Genomic DNA, 18,336 nt, shown 5'->3' with positions numbered 1-18,336 from the left:
GATCCTGCGGCCGCGTATCATAATGTACAGCTGTTCAGTACGGGCCGAGAAGATAAGTCAGTGGCATTTAAGTAAGTTCAGCCGCCATTGTGATTGTGTCACATGGGATGAGCATCGAGGTCTACTTTATCCATAATTTCAGGCGCGTCAGTTACAGTCTAATCAAATGGTGGTAATATCGACTGACCTGTGTGATATGCAGTTCGTTGTTCCAAAAAGAAAGCTTGAAAGTGGCATACATTGTCTCTTGAGGTGATCAGCAATAAAGCCTTAGGGCACAAGCGATTGTTCACATCGCGGGTAGATAATCAGCCCTTAGAGCTGCCGCAGAGGAAGACAATGCTCTTTGTTCAAAGCTATCAGACCCGGTTGGAGAGGTTACTTTGGCACCAGGCGAAGAGACAGCCAGCATAAACAAAGAATATCACCAATCAGCAGTAATGCTCCGGCTATTTGAGTTAATCTTGCTGAGAGACCTACGACAAGAGGAATCCTCTTGAGGTAATTCAGAGTACTTAAAGTGAGTGCACCGTGGCCTATCTCCAATTCCCAGCGTCAAATGTCATTCTTGTTTATGTACTCCTGAAGCTCTTCTATCTCTATTTCCTCGCCTCTTTCCCGCCCATCAAGTTCCAAAAAGCCAGCCATGTCTCCTGTCAATCTGGGGTCGATGCCAACCAAGCATTTCCCGCACATTACGAGATACCTGGACGAGGCGACCTTTCTCTCTCTCCGTCAGGTCTCTCGGAGAATGCACTACTTGGTGGAGCCTATGACGGAGGCGATCTTCGCGCGGTATCTCGAGACCGTCGAGACGAACCTCTCGTACCACAGCCTCCTGCGCATCCACTGCGATCTGGCCCGGCCGAGGGGCAACCCGCTGGCGGCGCTGGTCAAAAGACTGGTGATTCGGTACCCGTACACGGGGCCTAACTCCCCGTTCAACAGGCTAGCGCTATCCAGCGAGATCGAGGACCCGCTCGCCCTGCCGGAATTGTGGGCGCTGCGCTGCGATCTCGTCACCGCGTTCACCGAGTGCCGGGACTTCGAGTTCCACCTGGACGAGCCCGCCGACTGGCCCGTAGACTGCATTCACGCCGGCGACGTGGTGCGCGTTATGTTCACTATCTTCAACGATGCCGGGATCCCCCTCGAGCGTCTCAAGATACACACCTCGTTGCGCTCCGCTCCATTCCTGGAGCAGCTCACCACGACCCCGTACCAGGTCCTCCAGCTCCCCAACTGGACCGTCCCCGCGCTGTACCCCGAGGTGCTGCGCAGCCTGCGCGTGCTTTACCTGCACGACGACTACTTCCGGGAATACCGCGGTACGTCCATCGTCTGGGAGCTGCTGGAGGGCACCCCGGCGCTAGAGGAGCTGCGCATCGTTGGCAGAGGCCGCGAGCATCCCACAGGGAACACCCTCGAGGCTCTATCGACGGCGCGGCTGGCCTCCGCGCGGATCCGGGTGTTCTCCGTCCGGAAGATCGAGTCCACGGCCGAGATTCTGCGGACGTGTATCCGGAAGATGGCCGTGCGGGGTCTGGAGATTCTGGAGCTGAGGGATGTGACGTTGACTACGAGGGAGACGGGGGAGTCGTGGGAAGAGGTCTTGCAGAGCGTGTGGCGGATGTGTGTCGATCTGACGCGCATCAATTTCAGGAACCTCGGCGCTCGAGACGAGAGGACGGGGGTTGTCAGGCGGCTGCTGCAGACTGGGTGTCGTTTGACAGTCTCAGTAAGGCAGATGGTCTTGGAGCAATTGGTCGAGAAGGCGAGGAGGATGAGAATGGGTGGCGCCGTCCAATGACTGCGGCTTGTCCTGGAGACATGCTCGGGAACGGAGAGGTGGGTTGTGCTGCTGCAACGGAAGCAAATCATACACAACTTCAGACCCTACTTGCGTGTACAGTTGCTATATGTGTGTAAGTGTACATACATAACCTCAAAGATCACCTGTAATACTCGGCAGTAATAATTGTATCACATTCCTCATCGATACCCACCATATATATATATCTATAAAGAAACCACATGGCCACGCTGACTAACGCTGGCTGTTGTGTGACCAAATCCACCACAATTCTGATTTCATTTCGGTCCTAACTTAAGTTCCTTTCCCACAAATCTCTCTCTACTACTTTTGGCGAGAAAAATAAAAACGAAGATGATATCACCCCTTCTCTCACTATTCTTTTTACTTCTCCTCCTCTACGAGTGATCAGACTACATCTACATCTACAGTAGACACAGAGGGGAAAGACTCCAACCAAGCTCACTCACTTCATTCACTAGCCAGACAACCGAAATAACACCACACAAGAAGCCAAAATTGCAAGATCAAGAGTCAACAACCAGAATCTCAAGAATACATTAGCAACGCAACACTGGCAAATCAAAAAAAGTCATGTCCCAAAGAAAACCAATCCAAGACGATGCCAAACATATGGCAGTCACCAAACATGCTGAACACCAAACGCGGCAGATGAACATCGACATGGCTGGGCAGGACGATACAAGTGATAGAGCTATAACAAAACAAAAGTGAATGAAAGAGGAACTCCACTGAAACACCGTTGCGTGCAGGCAGGCAAGCAGACAGAGGCGACACAGACTCGATCGCGCTTAGTCAGATGCAGGTGGGTTGGCATCACTCTGCTGAGCCGAGTCCTGAGATGAAGAGGGGGTAGCAGGGGCAGCTGGCTCGCTGGCGGTCTCTTCAGTCGCTGGTTGTTCGGATGCAGGAAGTTCGCTTGCTGGCTGTTCGACAGCTGGTTGTTCGGCAGCTAGTTGTTCGGGTGCTGGCTGTTTGGCTGGGGATTCATTGGCTTTGCTCCCATCGACTACTAGTACTGTATGCCCGTTGGGAGGGTGCCTGTTGGCTGTGCTCCCATTGACCACTAGTACCATATGCCCGTTGACATTTTGCCCGTTGACTGTCCCATTGGCTGTGTGCGTGTTGGCTGTGTACCCGTCGGCTGGGTATCTGTTGGCTGGGTGTCTGTAGCCTGGGTACGTGTTGGCTATGTGCGTGTTGGCTGGGTGCCCATAGGCTGTGTACCCATTGACTGGAGGCCCGTTGACTGGAGGCCCATTGACTGAAGGCCTATTGACTGGAGGCCTATTGACTGAAGGCCGATTGTGAGGCTACAAAGGTAGATGAACTTAACCAGGCAAGAATTCCATTCTTGGAGTAAAAAGGAAGGAGAAGGGCTGTCATCTGACGGGCTAAGGAGCCCGACACCCATTGACTACTAGAGGTCTTCAGCAGCGTTGGACCTTCCCAGTTTCCCATGCAGTAAAGATACTCTACTATCTATACGCCAATACTCCACTAAGACAATTGATACTAAGACAATTGATTGGTTGCGAGCTAGACTATTCTAATTTGAAAGACGCACGGTTCGACCCTGCCTCTCGTCACGTGCAAGTTATGCCGGCAATTTGGGAACTGGGCAACTGGGCATGCCTAGTTCTGCTGAAGACCTCTACTGTAAGTCCATAGACTATGAGCTCTGGATGGAGACCTATGTGATCCAGAACAGATATCAATATCGATGAACGGATGAAAGGGTCGAGCTTGTCACATTATTGAAGCGAAGCAAGATAAACCCAACGAACGAAACCAGATAGGAGGAATATTGTTTGTTTGAAAAGCAAAGGAATGAAGCTACGCACCTTCTCCCCTGGCCTCTTCAAGTCGCAGAACCATACCATGCAGGACTATCGGCTGGTAATTCGCCTGGACGTCTGTCAAGATCTGTTGTGCTTGCTGGACAGTCTGCATGCAAGCCACCCAAAGTTAGTAATGTGACTCTGACTCCTGTTATGCAAACCTAAAATAGGCCGATAGCTGATTTGACTCTCTAGAAAGGACCAGAAACTTACTTGGAAGGTGACGAATGCGACATATTGGCCACCTGGGTTGCCGTTGGGGTGCTTCTTGTAATTGACGATCTTCACCCAGCAATCGACTGGCCACCGTTTCCTGAAAGTCGCCTTGAGGTCTGCGAACAACTTAGATGGGAGAATCCCATTTCTCAGGCTGGATTTCGAGAGAGGTTAGTATGGCTGATCTTCCTTGAAAAGATGGAAGTGACAGCTGCAGCAAGAAAACAGAATGAAGATGACGGTGATGGTGATGGTGGTGGTGGTAATGGGGATAGCAGCACTTACTTGCCAACCAAGAGGGTGCTTCCTCTTGGGCAAAAGTACTGCGCGTTCTCGTCGGTAAGCACATGTTGTTGTTGAGGTAGTGGTGGTGAATAAAATGAGGGTTGCTGATAGCCGCCAACCATAGGCGGCTGAGCATACGGCAATACTGCAGGGCCAAACATTTGAGGTGGTGCATGCCACTGCTGCTGCATAGCAGGATGATATGGCCCAGCGTAGTGCTGACCAGCATTAACATATGGCCCTTGTCCACCATAGTGCTGCAGATCAGCCAGGTGATAAGGAGGAGGCATGGCCATGGAGGATGAATAAAGCTTGTGTGAAGCGATGGTTATCGAAGGTGAGAGGGGGGATATCAGCTGGAAGGAGAAGCTAAGTTTCGTGGACAGCGAGACGTTGGAGTGATAGCTACGAACAAGAAGCGTGGCACGAAGTTGGTGGAAGAAGGAAGCAGCGGGCGAGGGTGATGTTCTTTTATGCATCAGCTATGCTTTCAGTGTGAGGTAGGCAGCCCTGAAGAAACTTCCGCTGAGTCGATGTCTAACTTCGCCAGGGCAGATAGATTTGTGAGTGTACACTCTCCTAGATAGTTTGAATTCGTCACTCTGGAAGGCAACGGTACTAGGTCGAATCGCACGACCCACGGAGCGTCTACGCCTGTGAGGTAAGAGCACGGGAATCTATGAGAAGAGTATGGTATCCAGCTTCGAAGTGACATTCTATCAATCATCCTAACTAGGGCTATACGGGCCCTAGGAAAATGAAACCACTTCGAGAGAGACACCTGAAGATCTGCCTTCGATCATGAAGTCTCTCATCAGTCAAATATCTTTGGTTACGTCTCTCGTCTCAAGAGGAAAGCGACAAAGCAACAAGAAGCAGCATCGCGATGCATCTTCTCTCTCTTCTGAGCCTGCCCATGGTACGGTTGCTGCTTGAGAGTTCAGTTCAAAGCGCCCTACAGGAGGTGATGGCATCGCAGTATCGAATCCACCAATCAGAATGAGCTCGGATATACAGTTCCAGGGACAAGAACAGCGAACGCTGATTGCTGAAGAGCACTCGAAATGCTGTGGCGACAGAAGAATTACGCAGTCTGATCTCTGAGTCAAGCGAATTAGACGTGATGCGGAACAATGTTCCATCGCCTTGCTTGTGGATGAGCAGAGTTTCGAACTTGCACACCAGGCCCTTGAGAGATTGTACTGGGTTGGATCAAAATCTCACAGTTCGCTAGGCAAGAGAGTCGACAAGGGAGCCAATTCAAGACCGGAATCGTGATGCAGAATCGGATTCCCTGGACCAGCCGCCACTGACAACTTGTTTCTATCACTGAGGATCTGAGAATGAGAGAGGGTGATGTAAATTCTCGGTCATTGAGTGGCATTGCTTTACCAATAGGCCTGATTCCACGGGGCTGTTGCAAGGTTGCCTGCAAAAACGCTGGCAAAGATGTTTGTGACGATACTCGGAAACATACTTGAACACACGCCTGTAACGATGTTCGAGAAGACAGCCAAACAGAACTATGAAGTGTTTATCATGGAAACAATCATGTAGAGAACTAGTCATTGACTTAGTTGATCAAGAAGAGAGTTGGCATTTATTGCAGAGATAGTCTACAGGGCTCTTCGTAGGCACCTTCCTTCTTTTCTACGTCCATCATCCATCATCCATCATCCACCAGCAGCACAGGCATTTCGCAACCCCGCTGTCCTGCGATGTAGTCCGGCCAGCGCGATCTAATTCTGTCGTTGTCGAAATTGAGGGTCTCGAACCCCTGAACCAAAAATGGGGACGTGGCGCTAGAATCAGGGACGCAGTGGAGGGAGTCCCACCAGTCAGAGCAGCAAACCCACTCCCTGCCAAGCCTATCTTCCAACACTAACTTTGTATATGACTCGTATATAACTTCGCGTATTCCCTTTTGAAACGCATGAACATATTTCTCCTGCTCCCACCCCCCCGAGTGTCGTTCTTTATCACCTATCCCTCCCTCCCTCCCTCCCTCGTTCATTTCCTCACCACAGTCCCTCATTTCCCGCCACCATCTGCAACAAACAACAGTAAACAATCATGAAGCTCCTCACCACCACCCTCTCGCTCTTCCTAGGCCTCACCCTCGTCGCCGCCAAAACAGACATCGGACCCCCCTGCACCTCCTCCACCACCTACGTGGGCGGCGTCTTCACCCGAATCTTCTACATCCCCGACACCGGCGAACTCTGCGAGCTCATCGACTGCGGCGGCGGTCGCGCGCCTCCCAAAACCACCGTCCCAGGGTGTCCACTCTACTCAGGTACAGAGCCCGTGCCGACGCATTATCTCCCCGGCTGGGGTCCAAACGGCCGCCTGATCGAGACCACGACCACGACTACCTCCGCTGCTGCTGGCGCTGAGGCTACAAGCGGGACCAGTGCGATCACGGCTACTGCAGGTGGTGGTGGTAGTGTGTACGCTTCTGTGTCTGCATCTGCGTCTACTGATACTTCTTCTTCTTCTTCGTCGTCGTCGTCGGCTACTGCCTCCGACACTGCAGCGGCTCAGATAACCGGCTCTACGGCCAGCGACTCCGCACGCGACTCGGCCTCGACCGCGCTGACTTCGAGTTCCGGTGCCACGGGTTCTGCGGCTGCTGCCGCGAATGCTACCACTACTGGGGTGGTGAGGGGGAACGATGCGGCGGCTGGGTTCCGGGTGCGGAGTGCGGGGGTGGCGGGGATAGTTGGGGCTCTTGTTCTTGTGGGGGGTGTGATGCTTTGAGATTCGAGGGCGGTGGCTGGTATGTTTTGTTATATGAGTAAATGTTGTTAGTATAGTTTTCTATCTCGGTGGAGGGTGTTATGGAGGGGCCATGTTCTACGGGATGTGCTCACGTCGCCTCAGCTCAGCTCATGGGTCGATTGAGTTCGGCGATCTGGATCCAGTCAATCGTGAGTCGTGGGTTTCCTGCCACTGTACGAGCCCTTGCCCATGGCCCTTGGTCCAGGTGATCAAGTTAACCGTAGATCTCTGTTGCGGGTAGGGGATTCACTTCATAATAGAGCTTGGAGGTTCAGTGGGTTTGCTCGAGATCTTATCACTTGGAATGCGATTTGCCTTGACGTCAACGCTGGAGTGATAGGGTATCATAGTGGGCTCAAGACCCACTGAGAAGCTACTGCATACTTGAGAAGCTACTGTATTTCAGATGGGTTTGATAGGCTTTGATAGTGATCAGGGATATTTGACATATCTCTGTGATCAGAATGTCATACTAAGGGTTGCTTATGTGAACTAGTGCACGTGCACATACGTGTTCAACCTCCCGGCGCGACATCTGTACAGTGCAGTGCAGGTCGAAGTCTGCGCTGGGTCTGGGCTGATACCCCGCGTTCGGATCCAAATGTTTGCTTCAGCAGAGTGTGCTGGGCAGCAAGCAGTGAGGGGTACTTTCATCACGACTGTCGAGAAAGAATTCAACTCTTGTGAATATGAATATAATGTATTAGGAGCTAATGAACAAGAGCTGTGGATCTCCCTAATTATAACCCTAAACCTCACGATATGTCCTACCTACTTTAGGCCGCATTAAAATATATTATATATGTATAAAACATGGCTCATCCTCGTCCATCAAATCCAGACGCAAACATCAGTGCTGATGCTCCACAACCTTTCCTACCATTGATTATGTCCTCTTATGCGGACTTGAGAAAGAGGCCAGAGCATTCAAGGACTCCGACAAAGGCCACAGTGCATAGTAGAACCCCACCGCGCCCCCGACGAGCAGGACATAGTAGGCAATCGTCCAGCCCATGCCCAACTGCCCATATCCCGTCTCATCCGAGCTGCCACCCTTCCCCTTGGCCAATGGGGGCCCGATGGGTACGCCTGCCTCGACACGCCCCCACAACCGGGGCAGTCCGCACCAGTTGCAGAAGGTATGCGCGAGAATGACCGCGGGGAGCGAACCGGTGCGCAGGTAGAGGAAAGTGGCATACCATCCGAAGATGGTGGTGTAGCCGAACTGGAAGATGGAGCGCAGTAACGCTGCGACCACCGAGGTGTCGGGATGCGTGAGGCGGAACTCGTAGAAGTGGTGCACGTGCGCAATGCCAAAGTACAAGGGTGCTACGAAGACAATGTGGCCCGAAGACACCTTGGCCAGCAGATGCAGCGGGACAATCGCTGAGCGGAACATGATTTCCTCGGTGATTGGGCCCTGTAATTTTTGTTTTATGAATGATTAGCCACGCTGTTGGGCGTTTCGAATTACAGCTCAAACCTACCGCCACGTAGTTTCTCCAGCCGATCCAGCTGCGCAGGGAAGCGCTGATCCGGCTACCCTGGATCCAGTCCCGCCATTCCCCCTCAGCGATGCCTCTTTCGAACAAAGGCCCCGCGAAGAGGATAGCTGTCAGCAGCAGGCTGCGGAAGACATCGGCGAAGCTGACGGGCCACCACCCCAGGAGTTTGAGGGCCTCCATCAGAGACCCGTCGTCTTTGCCGATGATCAGCCAGGCGACGATGAGAGTGCTCGCGATGCATGAGAGGGTCACGCTACGGATTCTCGCCCGGATCACTGACGGTGCATCGCGACTCAGAGTGGGAGACGGCCGGGTGGTGACATTCACGTAGAATGGAATCACGTAAAGAAGAGTCAGGAAGACCTGGAATCCACATCTTAGTCAAAGTTGACCATGCGATCTCATCGCTATCTGGATCGCTTACCGAGAAGAAAGCTGCTGCTGCCGTTGAGATAGCTGGTTCATCTGAACAAGGTTTTAGCACTGAGTCCGAAGAAGGATGTTGTGAAGAACCTACCGTAATCCTTGGAGTAAAGCATCCGGAGACGAGTGAGCAGGTTGATGGGGGCCATAATAAACCCGATCAGTGCTCGGATCGGAATGAGGAAAGTTTGATTGAAGATGGAACCCGAATCAACCACGATGTCAACAAGTCCTCATGAGATTATGAGTCCGGACAATCCTCAATCGCACAGACTGTTCGTCTGAGGGTAGAGTAAATAGGCGAACAATAGCCCGGAGAATGCAAGAGGGAAGATGAACAAAGGGAACGGAGGGAAACACGACGTCGGCTGTAAATGCCGAGTTTGACAGGCACCAAGGCATCAATGCAGGAGCCGGTCCAGACTATCACGTGACTGACATGGGGCCACATGTGTCAGTCACATGATAAATGTCGTCATTGGAAGCAATTAAGCCCACGTGATCGCGCGCGCCGTCTGCCTGCGAGGGTGGCGTCGCGGGGGGATCCTCTCGCGAGAAGCATCCCTCTTTCCTTGTCAAATACCTTACGGTGATTTAATCTGGTTGGTAAGGTCGGTCTCACGGCCTGATTCAGTTCTAATTGCTCTCGCGCCGTCCAAATGCTCAGCCGTTGCGCTTGACCCTCGCTCTAATCCGGGAATCGACCCGGCAGCATGGGTGTTCATGGACTGTGGACAGTCGTGCAGCCTTGCGCAAGGCCCATCAAGTTGGAAACGCTCAACAAGAAGCGTCTTGCAGTAGATGCATCTATCTGGATCTACCAGTTTTTGAAGGCCGTCCGCGACAAGGAGGGAAACGCTCTGCGCAACTCGCACATCGTTGGCTTCTTCCGCCGGATATGCAAGTTGCTGTACTTCGGGATCAAACCGGTGTTCGTCTTCGACGGCGGCGCTCCAATCCTCAAGCGACAGACTATCAATAATCGGAAGAAACGCCGGGAGGGCCGCCGCGAAGATGCAGTCCGAACGGCAGGGAAACTGCTGGCAGTGCAGTTGCAGAGATCGGCCGAAGAAGCGGCAGCAGCGAGCCGCCAGAAACGAGCCGCGGACCGGGATGAGGCAGTGCCAGATAACCCTGTGTATGTTGACGATGCCTTCATGACAGAAAAGGAAAAGAACCAGACGCGCTCCTTCAGGAAGAAGGATGCCTACCATTTACCCGACTTGCAAGTCTCCCTCGCGGAGATGGGAGCGCCCAACGATCCCCGCATCATGTCCCGAGAAGAACTCGAGGAGTATGCCCGGCAATTCCACCAGGGCGAGGATATCAATTTATATGATTTCTCCAAGATAGACTTCGATAGTCCCTTCTTCGTCAGCCTCCCGGCTACGGATCGGTACAATATCCTCAATGCGGCCCGACTCAGAAGTCGCCTGCGTATGGGTTACTCGAAGGAACAATTGGACACCATGTTTCCGGATCGTATGGCTTTTTCTAAGTTCCAGATCGAACGTGTCAAGGAAAGAAACGATCTTACGCAACGCTTAATGAATATCAACGGCATGAATGGGGAGGAGGCTTTCTACAAATCTGGGCAGAGAATAGCTGGGGAGAGAGGGAAGGAGTATGTCCTGGTCAAGGACAATACCATCGAGGGCGGCTGGGTCTTAGGTGTGGTGGGGAATAAGGAAGGCCAGGAGGACAGGCCAATCGATGTTGACGAGTATGGCCAGCATCAGGTGGTAGCCCCGAAGGAAGAGTTTTCAGATGATAGCGATGGCGGTTTTGAAGATGTCCCAATCGAAGGCCTCAACCGACTCCCTAAACTTCCTTTCCTGCGAGACGGCGCTTTCGACGAATCGATCATGAACCAGATGCGTGGTGATGTGGAGGGCAGAAGGCCCTCGGATATCGTGGACGATGACTCTTTATTCGTTCGCAACGACCCACGTACGAGCTTCCCAAGTAATGATTTCACTAACGGCGACGATATGTTTGATGATCTTGAAGATAATGACGAGGAGCTCCAGCGCGCTATACAAATGTCTCTGGAATCCCCGGCCCACGGTCAAGACGACAAAGACATGCCAGAAATCCAATTGAATCGGAGCGAAGTTTCCTTACCCCAGCCAAGGGATGAGCCCGCGGATCTCATGGATGAAAGTGAAGATGACTTTGACTTTGCGGCTGCTCTAGCTCAGTCTAAGAGGACACAAAAGACCGCCCCTACTACTCGTGTGGACAACCCATTCGACGGTCCTTTGCCTTTTGAGTCAATGCAGCTCATGAAGCCGAGCAAGGTCAATGAGCCACGAAAAGAGCAGGAAACCGAGAAAGACCAAGCTAAGGATGACAGGGAAGCGACAAAGCCCAAAAAGGAGGCTTTGCCTCTGCCACCGTGGTTTTCAGCGGCATCCCGTGATAATCATAATGCAGAGTTCATCGCCGACGAGGTTGAATCTCGACCAGGCAGGGAAACTCGTGATGAGAAGCACGACTCGGACGCACTTTTCGTACGGGATGAGGCAGCAAACCACAAATACGCTCATCGTGGACCTGCGGGCAGAAGAGAGGTCATAAATATTGATTCCGAGTCTGAAGGGGAAGAGAGCTTACCTATTCCGACGAATGCTCCGACGATACACACCACACTTACTACTGTGGAGGTGCCCGGCTCTGAGAAGTCTAGTGAACATTCTCCATCCGAGACGTACCCTAATGACGTTCCAAAGGAATCTGAACCAGTCAATGAACTTGAATCAACTTTATCCAATGGCGATGTAGCCAACACTACTGAAAACTCTAACATCACACGGTCCGAATCATCTCCCACTCCTGAGTTCGAGGATGTTGCCATACCGCATACTGGCATGCCTGACGATGCTATGCCTGTAGCGCAAGATGATTTTGAGGACGTCATGACAACACCTGGAGGCATAGCAGATAATACCAAGTTTGTCGTAGAAGATGCACCAGTTTTTGAGCTTGTCAACACCGGAGACAGCATCGAGCAGGAAGACTATTCCGACCCTGAAGACGAGGATCTAATGCAACAACTTGCAGCTGAAGGCGAAGAACATGTCCGGTTTGCTGCCGCACTGAATTCTGAGACGAACACCGCAAGTGCATTCGACTATGAGCAGGAGCTGAAGCAATTGCGGTTTCAGCAGAAGAAGGATCGCCGAGATGCCGATGAGGTGTCGCAAGTCATGATCACTGAGTGCCAGCAGCTGCTGTCGCTCTTTGGCTTGCCGTACATTACCGCGCCCATGGAAGCTGAGGCTCAGTGTGCGGAATTGGTTTCTTTAGGGCTCGTTGACGGCATCATCACTGATGATAGCGATTGCTTCCTATTCGGCGGCACACGGATATACAAGAATATGTTCAACCAGGGCAAGTTCGTCGAATGCTACTTGTCTTCCGATCTAGAGAAAGAATATGCCCTCCATCGCAACAAGCTGATCAGACTTGCACATCTATTGGGAAGCGATTATACGGAAGGTATCCCCGGAATTGGCCCTGTAACTGCATTGGAAATACTTACAGAATTTACCGATTTGGAAGAGTTCAACGAATGGTGGACACAAGTGCAGACGGGGGTCAGTATGAGTAACAGCGAGCATGCTGCCTTTTACAAACGGTTCAAGAAGCAAGCCACAAAGATATTTTTGCCGCCATCCTTCCCTGATCACCGGGTAGACATCGCTTACCTCGAGCCTGAGGTGGACTCCGACCCTTCACCTTTCCAGTGGGGCGTGCCTGACTTGCATGGTCTACGCAGCTTCTTGATGTCGACCGTTGGCTGGAGCCAAGAGCGGACCGATGAGATTCTTGTGCCTGTTATCCGTGACATGAATCGCAGAGAGCAAGAAGGCACCCAGTCAAATATCACCAGCTTCTTTACGGGACCCCAGGGTGCGGGCGCATTCGCTCCTCGTGTCCGTACCGGCGGCCAGAGTCGAATGGAGAAGGCCTTCCGTCGCCTTCAACAGCAGGCTGGGACCGCAGCAGCACCCCACCCCTCTGACGGGGAGACTGTTCCCACTGCTGATGTCTCGCCCGAGAACCAGCTCTCGTCTGCCAAAGAAGCGGGCACCAAACGGGGTGCGCGCAAAGCACGTGCTGTGGATCCGGAGCAGGTGGCTGATAAGGCTCAGACCACTAAGAAGAGGAAAACCCGCCGTGGGGCTAATTAGTGTGTAGCTCAATTCTGGGGAGGTGGTTAATCTTGTGGTTTGAAATGTATGAAGTTGTATATATTAGAGAAAGAAACGCGATTAATGCCTTGCTGCCTGGTGCTGCTACTTTTGGGGGCCCGGTACTTGTTGGGGGTTTGCAGCGTTTGCAACACTCCTTTCCCTTGTATACATCGACATCGATTTCTTCCCAAGTACAGTACATGGTCTCCCAGAAGGTGTGCTTCGATTCGACATCTGACTGAAATGATGCCTACCCTTGTTCTTCTTGCGCTCTTCTAATTATCAAGTATGTCGCCGTATCGGTCTCGACATCACACCATTACTATCTGCGATGATGCGATCCCGGGACAGCATTAAAGTTGAATGGCTGGCCTGCAGGTAATCTACGTGACCTCAGAAATGGTGCGAATGGCGTGCAGATTGAGGTAGCCGCGGCGGTATCCATGGTCCACCGCCGGCTCTACCCCTCCTCCTTCCCCTCCTGGTCCACGAGATCATTATATCAATGGAGGGGTCGACCACAGTTTAAACCCACCTGCCACTTACACCTTGAGAACCTATAGAATTATGGCAGCAGTCAAAGGTCCACAAGCCGTTCATACGGAACTACCGATATTGAATGGCCAGAATGGCGCTCTGCCAGCGAAGGAAGCTGTCACCCAAGCTGTCGAAACCACCAAGTCCGACGATCTCCAACGCCCAGCTTTCGAGATAGAAGAGCATCCAATTGATCAAGTCCGACCGATCAAGGTTGGCGTAATCGGCGCTGGTCTTGCTGGAATCACAGCAGGGATTCTTTTTCCAGCGAAGGTCCCGGGAGTCGATTTGCGGATCTATGAGAAGAATGCCGATGTGGTAAGTCACCTTTCCTACCAACGAATCCAGAAAGTTTAATAACGCCATCGGTAAACAGGGAGGTACATGGTAGGCTTTTCCAAAGGTCACTACTTCTCGATCTTTGTTGCTGATAGATTAGGTTCGAGAATACATATCCCGGGGTTCGTTGCGATATTCCCGCGCACGTATATCAGTCCGGCTTTTCTCCGAACACACAATGGACAGAGGAGTTTGCACAAGGAGCGGAGATCAGATCGTATTGGCAAGGGCTCGCTAGGAAATATGATGTCTACAAGTATCTGCGTCTGCAGCAGAAGATCGAGCGTGCGGTCTGGCAGCCCGAGAAGGGGAAATGGCTGGTGACAATCCAAGGTCTCAAGGACCAGCAGACACCTAGGGTATGCTCCAGCAACTTTCCATCGCAAAAAGCAGATTCTAATGCCGCTGGTAGCGCTACGAAGAAGAGCTCGACGTGCTGATCAACGCCATCGGTCACTTCAACGCGTGGAAGCTGCCCGACTACGAGGGCATCAACTCATACCAAGGCACCCTGTTCCACTCCTCAAACTGGAACCACGAGGTCGATCTACAGGGGAAGCGAGTTGCTCTGATCGGGAACGGAGCCTCAGGCCTGCAAGTCCTACCCTCCATCCAACCCATCGCACAACATGTAGACCACTATGCGCGCAATCGCACATGGGTTGCCGACTCCTTCGGCACGACAGGGGTTCGTCGCCTCGAACCCAACCTCTTCTCCGAAGAACAGCTGGAATCGTTCAAAGACCCAGACACCTATCTCCGATACCGCAAGAGCGTGGAAGAAGGCTACTTCTCCCGCTTCGGCGCAGTGTTCAAGAACACCCCCGAAAACCAGGAGCTCCGCGAGAAATGGACCAAGTTGATGCTCTCGCGCATTAGGAAGGACTCCACCCTGGCTGACAAGATCATCCCCGATTTCCCGCCCAACTGCCGGCGCCCCACGCCGGGACCAGGCTACCTCGAGGCCCTGGGCCAAGAGAACGTCAGCTACATCCAGACGCCCATCCAGCGGTTCACGCCGACGGGGATCGTCACCACCGACGGGGTCGAGCGGCCCGTGGATATCGTCATCTGCGCGACGGGTGCGAACGTGGACCACGCGCCCCCGTTCTCGATCATCGCCAACAACGTCGACCTGAAGGAAGCGTGGACGCACGACGGCCTGTACGGCTTCCCCTACAACTACCTGGGCATGGCCACCCCGGGGTTCCCGAACCTGCTGTGGATCGGCGGGCCCCATTCCACCGGCCAGGGGGGCAGCGTGCCGAACTGCCTGGAGAACCAGATCACGTACATCGCCAAGCTGCTGCGCAAGCTCCGCGCGCAGGGTATCAAGTCCCTGGCGCCGTCCAAGGCGGCGACGGACGACTTTGTCGAGTACTGCGATACCTTCTACCCGCGCACGGTGTGGACGGGCAACGACGACTCGACCCCCGGGCAGAAGAACTGTCGGTCGTGGTATAACGGCGGGCGGCCCGGGGGCCGCATTCATGGCCTGTTTCCCGGCAGCGCGTCGCATCTGAACTACCTGCGGCGGGATCCTCGGTGGGAGGATTGGGAGTACACCTATACCAATCCGAGTGGGAATCGGTTCGCGTACTTTGGGAATGGTTGGACGCAGAGGGAGCTCGAGAAGGGGGCCGATTTGACGCCGCATTTGAACAGGCCGGATACGATTGACTTGCGGACATATCTGGAGGGCTGGTGGGATGCTTAGGAGACTTGGGTTTAAGTTTGGGAGAATTTTATAGCTCAAAAAGTGGATAGAGATCTACAGGATATACGTGAACTCATCAAGTTTTTTGGCATAGATTTCATTCGGCTGTGGTGTGTAGATGGTTATGATAAGTCTCCTTCCTGGGAGGCGAATCCAAACAACAATTGAGGTTGACTTAGAAGAGTCTTAAATAGACACAATCACAGAAGATGGTAACATCTGCTTGGAGTCGGGATCGTGGCCACTGAAGATTCAGGATGGTTCTCCAAGTCTTTCTGAGCTATCCACCTTCCTGGTAATTTGGTGAGGCAGTGATGGTGGTGGATTGTGCTCGGGGCTAATGTGCGAGGTGTGATCCCATTATCATGAAAGAATTTCTAGGCAATGCGTCCTTTGTCGAACTCAAACAATGTTCGGGACATCTGTTGACCAAAAGAGCCACTTAAGCCGAGCTGACGACCAACAGCGGCAGACAAGTCGTTGCAGTGAAAGGACGGACGTTTGTCGAGGTTAACGAACGAGGTCAACGAACTTAGCTAGTAGTTCTTGTCTGGCATTCGATCTTCATAACTGGTTCAGCGCGTAACAACATTAATATTGCGCGAGCGACCATACGCGACCGCTTCATACAGGACATGTTCGCAATGCGCAACATTGAGGTATTTCAGTCGCGGCAAAACGTCGGAGGACGACAGCGCATCAGCGAACGTCCTGACCAGACGCCCGGTAACATCGGTAGCCGAGACGTCCAAAGCGTACAGGTGTGGCAGATGCCGGACCAGCGCCCTTACGCTCATGTCAGTGACGCCGCGCAGAGCACAGATCCCAAGCTCGGTCAGGTCTACGGGGTGTTCAGTGAGGATGCGCTCGAGCTGCGAATGGTCGAGCTTCGAGCAACTGGCCACGACGAGCTTCCGGATTGGCGCCTCGGCTGTGACGAGGAAGTTGTGGAGTGTGTCGTGAGTGACCCAGTTTAGGTCGCGGAGGATGAGGGTGTGCAGGTGTCGGAGGTGTGGAGACTGGTCGAAGGGGAAAGGAAACTCTTGGCCAACTGGGCAGGTTCCCGCTTGGATGCTGAGGTGCTCGAGGGTAGGGGGTAATGCGAAGTTCCCGATGAAGACGCCCTTGAGTTCTAATCTTCGTAGTTTGAGGAATTGGTTGGGGTCGAATGATAGCGTGTATGGTGACCAGATTCTGGGGTACGAGTCGATTCGGAGGTCTTCGAGGTTAGGCATTACGCAGGATTGCGACGCCTGTCAGTGTTAGCCTGGTTCAATGCTGGAGGGTAATCAAGAAGGAAGCATGCGGTTGTGCAATACATACCGTTGCAGCCGGCAGATAGAGAGCGGCTACGCGACCTGGTGGTGGCACGGCTGCTTCTTCAGTAGAGAGGGTAATGCTCCGTAGGTTTGGGAGATGTGAGGGCCAGCGCACTTTGGTCTCAGGTGAAGGCTGCGCATTATGAATTTCTAGGCGCTCGAGATTGGTGAGGCTCCCCAAGAAATTGGCGATGTTCTCTTGTGATACAGGTGTTCCTTTAGCGACGACGAGAGTCTTCAATTGTTTGCAGCTCTTAAACTGGTTGTATAACCCGTCATGGCGCTGGATAGGATCGCCAATCTCCAGGCTCTCCAGCTTGGGGCATCTACTGAAATATTCAAGCACCTTTTCATGAGAAGTAGTCGCTATATTGGTCACCATAGCATGGGTAAGCATGGTACGCGAGCGCTGAATGTATGTTCGAATGGAGCGCGATGATACTTTGCGACGGGCTTCGCTAAGATCAAGACGCATCCACAGATCTCGCATTGACAGGAACTGCTGCCATCCTTTGGACACGCGAGTACAAGTCCTGAGAGCGATGGCTATCAGTGATAACGACGATAAAGGCACAATTGGACTGCACTTACACAATTTCCCGGAAAGTCAGGTGTCGAAGGACCATCATGGCTACCTCGAGCGGCAGGACACTGAAAGGATCGAGTCGTTTGACTGAAGCCGCATCACGCACTTTGCAGTACATTTGGAGAACAAGCTAAACCAGTTCAGTACACATCATCCCCAGAAGCAGACCCCTTCTACGGCAGGATACTGACGTACCTTGCGACGCGGGTTATCACTGGACAGGGACTTTAGCCCGTAACCGTATGCTTTCAAGGCCTTGGCACGATCGCCAGTCAAGAGTAAGACTTGACCATAGCGTAGGATACCCTTCAGAGGCTCAGACTTAGCACCTTGTGGCAGCAATGTCAATGTGATACGAGGCAGAGCATACCCGTCCGTCCTTGGTGTCCTTGCGAACCATGTTTCGAGAATCGGCCAGAGCTCGGTCATACTGGGCAAGCTTGATGTATGTAGCTGCTCGGTTATCAAGTATGCTCATCACATCAGCCTTCTTACAAGAGAGAGCCTATGGAATATATCAGTCAGTTTCCTGACCTTATCAGCCGCTGAGGGCAAGCAAGTACCTCGGTGAACGCATCCAGAGCACCTTGATAGTTACCCTGCTTGAAGAGCAACTGTCCTCGCTGCTGCAGGGAGTCCCCTTCGCTGCGAATGACCGGTGCCATTATGGCCAGGCGTTTGAGACAACAACATATGAGAATAGAAGCCGAATTGGGGAAAAGTGAGAAAACGCGTGGACGACGCGCGCGATAAG

The 18,336-nt window shown here is 52.7% G+C and overlaps 6 protein-coding genes across 6 annotated transcripts; 4 read left to right on the top strand and 2 right to left on the bottom strand.

Annotated features, from left to right (window-relative positions):
• Window positions 1–646: 646 nt before the first annotated feature.
• Window positions 647–1,810, top strand: ASPACDRAFT_59169 (uncharacterized protein; the record flags this gene model as incomplete). The annotated part of the gene is made up of 1 exon (XM_020203416.1): window positions 647–1,810. The coding sequence occupies one exon, from the start codon at window positions 647–649 to the stop codon at window positions 1,808–1,810; it is 1,164 nt and encodes a 387-aa protein (XP_020057809.1).
• A 4,439-nt stretch (window positions 1,811–6,249) lies between these two features.
• On the top strand, window positions 6,250–6,936 carry ASPACDRAFT_59167 (putative cell surface protein; the record flags this gene model as incomplete). The annotated part of the gene is made up of 1 exon (XM_020203415.1): window positions 6,250–6,936. One exon carries the CDS (start codon window positions 6,250–6,252, stop codon window positions 6,934–6,936), a length of 687 nt encoding a protein of 228 aa, XP_020057808.1.
• Window positions 6,937–7,618: 682 nt separating this feature from the next.
• Window positions 7,619–9,246, bottom strand: ASPACDRAFT_116234 (CAAX prenyl protease RCE1). Its single transcript, XM_020195970.1, has 4 exons — window positions 8,980–9,246; window positions 8,887–8,927; window positions 8,445–8,825; window positions 7,619–8,377 (listed from the first exon to the last, which is right to left on the bottom strand). Exons 1-4 carry the CDS (start codon window positions 9,032–9,034, stop codon window positions 7,844–7,846), a joined length of 1,011 nt encoding a protein of 336 aa, XP_020057807.1. The 5' UTR covers window positions 9,035–9,246; the 3' UTR covers window positions 7,619–7,843.
• A 352-nt stretch (window positions 9,247–9,598) lies between these two features.
• On the top strand, window positions 9,599–13,081 carry ASPACDRAFT_26377 (ssDNA endodeoxyribonuclease RAD2; the record flags this gene model as incomplete). The annotated part of the gene is made up of 3 exons (XM_020199415.1): window positions 9,599–11,573; window positions 11,631–11,860; window positions 11,900–13,081. The coding sequence occupies 3 exons, from the start codon at window positions 9,599–9,601 to the stop codon at window positions 13,079–13,081; spliced, it is 3,387 nt and encodes a 1,128-aa protein (XP_020057806.1).
• A 570-nt stretch (window positions 13,082–13,651) lies between these two features.
• ASPACDRAFT_41728 (flavin-containing monooxygenase) lies at window positions 13,652–15,677 on the top strand (the record flags this gene model as incomplete). The annotated part of the gene is made up of 4 exons (XM_020200982.1): window positions 13,652–13,939; window positions 13,998–14,008; window positions 14,061–14,319; window positions 14,373–15,677. 4 exons carry the CDS (start codon window positions 13,652–13,654, stop codon window positions 15,675–15,677), a joined length of 1,863 nt encoding a protein of 620 aa, XP_020057805.1.
• An 87-nt stretch (window positions 15,678–15,764) lies between these two features.
• Window positions 15,765–18,331, bottom strand: ASPACDRAFT_116226 (Leucine Rich Repeat domain protein). Its single transcript, XM_020195969.1, has 6 exons — window positions 18,146–18,331; window positions 17,953–18,087; window positions 17,778–17,888; window positions 17,588–17,712; window positions 17,001–17,529; window positions 15,765–16,930 (listed from the first exon to the last, which is right to left on the bottom strand). Exons 1-6 carry the CDS (start codon window positions 18,245–18,247, stop codon window positions 16,253–16,255), a joined length of 1,680 nt encoding a protein of 559 aa, XP_020057804.1. The 5' UTR covers window positions 18,248–18,331; the 3' UTR covers window positions 15,765–16,252.
• Window positions 18,332–18,336: the final 5 nt, after the last annotated feature.

Source organism: Aspergillus aculeatus, assembly GCF_001890905.1.
Source record: "Aspergillus aculeatus ATCC 16872 unplaced genomic scaffold ASPACscaffold_5, whole genome shotgun sequence".
Lineage (NCBI taxonomy): Eukaryota > Fungi > Ascomycota > Eurotiomycetes > Eurotiales > Aspergillaceae > Aspergillus > Aspergillus aculeatus.
Note: the sequence above shows the minus strand (reverse complement) of the source record. Positions and strands in the feature narration are given on the sequence as shown.